Below are 4,644 nucleotides of genomic sequence, written 5' to 3' on the forward strand. Positions count from 1 at the left end.
GGGGGAGAGAGAGAGAGAGAGGGAGGGAGGGAGAGAGAGAGAGGGAGGGAGAGAGAGAGGGGGGGGGAGAGAGAGAGGGAGGGGGGGAGAGAGAGGGGGGAGAGAGGGAGGGGGGAGAGAGGGAGGGGGGAGAGAGAGGGGGGAGAGAGAGGGAGGGAGGGAGAGAGGGAGGGAGGGAGGGAGAGAGAGAGAGGGAGAGAGAGAGGGAGGGAGAGAGGGAGGGAGAGAGGGAGGGAGAGAGAGAGAGAGGGAGGGAGGGAGGGAGGGAGAGAGAGGGAGGGAGAAAGAGAGAGGGAGGGAGAAAGAGAGAGGGAGGGAGCGAGGGAGAAAGAGAGAGGGAGGGAGAAAGAGAGAGGGAGGGAGGGAGGGGTGAGACAGAGAGTCAGAGAACAAAACAAACCCACATTGTGCTATAGCTATTAAGTTATGATCCACAAACGTAGAAGGGAATAAAACAAACAATAACGGTGCGTTCAAGTGCTCCTCGGAAACTCAAGACCTCAAGACCCCCCCCCCCCCCCCTTGTCCAGATGTAGCGTTGGACTGTCCTCAGATCTCCCCAGCGGCTGATTCAGACACGACTCAGAGAGGCTCACTCAGAGGCTGCAGACTGACATGTCAGACCGTCCTATTTCAGAGGAGTGCTTGAACGCAGCATGACTGACTGTTGACAGTTGGATCTAAGTGACAGTTGGATCTAAGTGACAGTTGACACTAGAACAGCCGTGTCTATGTTACCTACACAGGGTATATACAGGAATCTTGAGGTTAATTTTAATGCCTTTCTAAGACCTTGTCAATATTTTTCCAGACCTCACCGCCACTTCGAGCTGTAACCGTTTACATCAGTGACACCTTTAACTTAACAGTTTTAGTTTGCACTAGACTACTAGACCACTATCATACAACAGAATGTTCCGGTTCTTCTTTGTTTTTTTAATAAAACTAAAAATTCACGAAGTTTGACTAAAAGTTTTTAGGACTCAAACTCTTTGGACAGAGTCTAATTCAGAAAAATACCTACAAAATTCAAGACCTCATAAAATCGTGATAAGACTTTTTTAATACTTATTAAGGGTCTTGATTGTCCCAAAATTGATTTAGCAACTTTGAATGCTTTTCAAGACACCGCGGATACCCTGTTGAAGGCAGCATGACTGGGTTATGGTTGACGGAGAGCTGAACTCAGGAGGCTGCAGTCTGACATGTAGGACAGACCGTCCTATTTCAGAGGAGTGCTTGAACGCAGCATGACTGACTGGGTCTGTGTGGCCCAGAGAAACTGATGAAGCAGACCCAGGAAGTGTTGATTGGTAGAGAGCAGGCTCACCTCTCCTCTGAGGACTCTGCAGTCCTGCTGGGCTTCCTGGCACTCCTGGCGGTGGTGGTCTTCTTCTGGCCCACACCTACACACAACGCCAACATCCTGTTATTCACTATTATTATTATACAACAGTTAGCTCCGACCGAGTCATTTGAGTGTGTGTATGACATCATCACCTCTCCTGGGCCTCTTCACTGAAGATCAGGATAAGTAAATAAATATACACGGACCACACACTTCCCCATTCAATCGAATATATATATATATATAGATATATATATATATATATATATATATATATATATGTTACGGTACATGTGGGAAAACTAGGGTTAGGGTTAGGTGCTAGGATGCTATGGTTAGGGTTAGGTTTAGGATTAGGGTTAGGGTTCGACATGCCAGCATGTACCAAGTCACCCTAGCACCTAACCCTAACCCTAGTTTTCCCACATGTACCGTTTTCCCACATGTACCGTAACATATACACACACACACATACACACACACACACACACACACACACACACACACACACACACATCCTGATTGTGTATTTCCTCCCTAGATGAGCAGAGCTGTATCTGGGGGGTTGAGGGAAGCTTAGTGAGGCCCATAGGGCATTTCTCTACGCCACTGAGGAGCGTCCTCATAAAGCAGCATCATGGTGTTAAGGGAGGAGAGTAGCCTGAGTAGCTGTGTACTTCCTGTCTGAGTAGCTGTGTACTTCCTGTCTGAGTAGCTGTGTACTTCCTGTCAGACAGGAAGGAGGGAAACACTCCTGCTGAAAAGCCAGAGGCTGGGTGGTTGTCTGGTGTGTGCGTGGCTGGGTGTGTATGTATGCAGGGATTAAAGCAAAAAAAAATCTCCTGACGGAAAAAACAATTCAGGCCAAATCGGGGCCGATTTTCCGTTCTACGTTCTAATGCTTTGACTTTTCTTTCGAAAAATTTGAAAACATTTCCGCGTTGTAGAAAATCAATGACACATCGCTAGTCAACTAACACGGCTTGTTTTGTGAGCCTGCTAACAATGTAAAGTAATGTTCTAGTTAACTAGGTAGCAGTCCAATCCATTTCGCTGCTGTATTTTGGCTTGACTAGCGAGTTTGTGTTGTGATTCTCAACAACGTTGAAACGTAGTTTCACCCTTTTCCATAGTTTGGAATAATAAATGTGTGGACTGACGATGTAGCGCAGCCTAACTTATTCTAATAATTATTGAACATACTTTTACTCTGATAATTATTCCCCCCTCCTCCCAGACTTACATGGTCACATTATTATTGGATTGGTTGTTTGCGTGCCGGGTGAAGTTAGCTAAACATTTAACCTGCTAGCTAGCAAGAGAAACATCATGTCACTCTCCAAAGGTCTAAAGAGGAAAGTTGACGGTGGAAACAGGGCATTTAAAGAGGAATGGACAGCGAACTATGCGTTCATCCTACCTGGTTTCATCAATGCAAAGCCGTTGTGAGAGACTCACATTTTACGTGCTCACAATGAATGTTCCCTTCCACCTATACATGCGAGTCGTCCTTTTCGTCAATGAATGCGATAAAGACGCGCTAGAGGAATCGATTGGTGCATAAAAACCTTGAGAACTGCCGGATTAAAGTGACGTCCATAATAATAATAAATAATAATAAGACTTATAGAGCTTTTCTAGACACTCAAAGACGTCCATATCACCAGATAGCCAACAAATAGTGACCGATGGGAGATGCCAGTTTTCTCATTAAGTGAGATTTAATAGCCTAATATAATTTTCTCTATTTTTAATGAATGGCTCATTGTAATTATTATCCCTAGTAATGTAGCGTGTTTGTGCTCTGTCGTTTCAGGAGCATATAGGCTAAGCGGATTCAGCTTTTTTTTTGCGCCGATTTTGTTGTCAATGTTTTTCATAAAATTAAACTGCATTTGCTTTGTTACTGTTCACATGTGTGGTGCAGTCACATTCACATAGCCTATAAGTAAACATTAAGTTTGAATGATTTACTGAGCTGGCGTTACTTTTTTCAAACCACACACCGCATGTCGGCTATTTCAGCACCACGCATTGTCCACCTACTTATCACTATGAGGGGTTCAGCGTCAGTGCACCCCGCTCTGTTACTGTCGCATAGTTGTAGCCAATAAAGGCCTATATGTAGGCTATATAGGCTATTATATATCATTTATATACCTAATACCAACATCAAAATAGATTGTATGCCTCTACAAATCATATTACACCAGGTAAAATCCGTCACAACTTGGAATAAATCCGTCGCAACTTGGAATAAATTGACGGAAATCCGTCGTAGCGACGGAGAACTTTAATCCCTGTGTATGTGTGAATGTGTGTGTATGTGTGGCTGTGTGCATGGCTGGGTGTGTATGTGTGGTGTTGTGTGTGTGTGTGAACTGCCAGTACGGCCATATAGTGTGTGTGTACTGTGTGTGTCAGCAAACCTTATAGCAGCAGTGTGTATTTAAGGGCACTCTGTGTGTGTGGGGGGGGTTTGGTGTTCCAAACGTGGAATGGATATACAATGCCACACGCCTCTCACACTTGTTAAACATGCTGAACAGTGATGATAAGACCGTCAGAGAACTTGCGAGGTCCTCCTTGTTTCTGGACATGAGACGCCGCAAAGTTCCCGTGGCAAGAGAGGGTGAGCCCAGCTTCCTGGGCTTCAAGAGGAAGCCCAATTTCAAGATGGACACCCACTCTGCTGGTTTTGGGGTCTGGTCAGATTGGCCTGACCTCAATGACCTCTGTGCGAGGACTGGAGGGTCTGACTCAGACACTGTAACAGTGTCCGAGAATGTTATAACTGACTGTTCAACCTCAGTAAGGGCTACTGTTATTGACACAGAACATCATTTGTCACCAGACCATGCACGGAGGTACCTTGTTAGGTTACAGCACCAAAGACAGCAACAACACTGGACTGGTTTAAAACTACAGGGAAAGCTAGCTTGCCTCCCTACTACTGATCATTCTGTTTCTCACTCAATATTTAAGAACCATGCAGTAGATCAGGATATAGTCACTTTTACAGTTAAAGCTAGATTACAGGTCCTCCCAACTAGACTCAATCTCTCTCTGTGGTACCCTAACACATTCTCTCCCCACTGTCTGCACCATGATCAGAATTCAATCACTGAATCCCTGTCACATATTCTGAATGGCTGCTTTGTATATAAAGGCATGTACATCGCTAGGCATGATAGAATTGTTGACTTGCTAGTTAAGGACATGCTCTCACATGTTACACCCTCTGTTAAAACCTATAAACACACGTGTCTCAACTACCATGTTCAACCTGTGCAATA

General features: G+C 44.9%; 1 protein-coding gene across 1 annotated transcript in view; it reads right to left on the reverse strand.

Annotated features, from left to right (window-relative positions):
- Window positions 1-3,880: 3,880 nt before the first annotated feature.
- LOC308149917 (condensin complex subunit 3-like) overlaps window positions 3,881-4,644 on the reverse strand; it is a gene marked incomplete at both ends in the record, with an annotated part of 23,387 nt that continues 22,623 nt past the window's right edge. The window contains one exon of the mRNA XM_080522795.1: window positions 3,881-3,999. Coding sequence (XP_080378921.1) covers window positions 3,881-3,999 — 119 coding nt within the window. The remainder of the gene's footprint in view (window positions 4,000-4,644) is intronic.

The sequence above is a fragment of the Nansenia antarctica genome, assembly GCF_963989245.1.
Source record: "Nansenia antarctica genome assembly, chromosome: 2".
NCBI classification, from domain to species: domain Eukaryota; kingdom Metazoa; phylum Chordata; class Actinopteri; order Argentiniformes; family Microstomatidae; genus Nansenia; species Nansenia antarctica.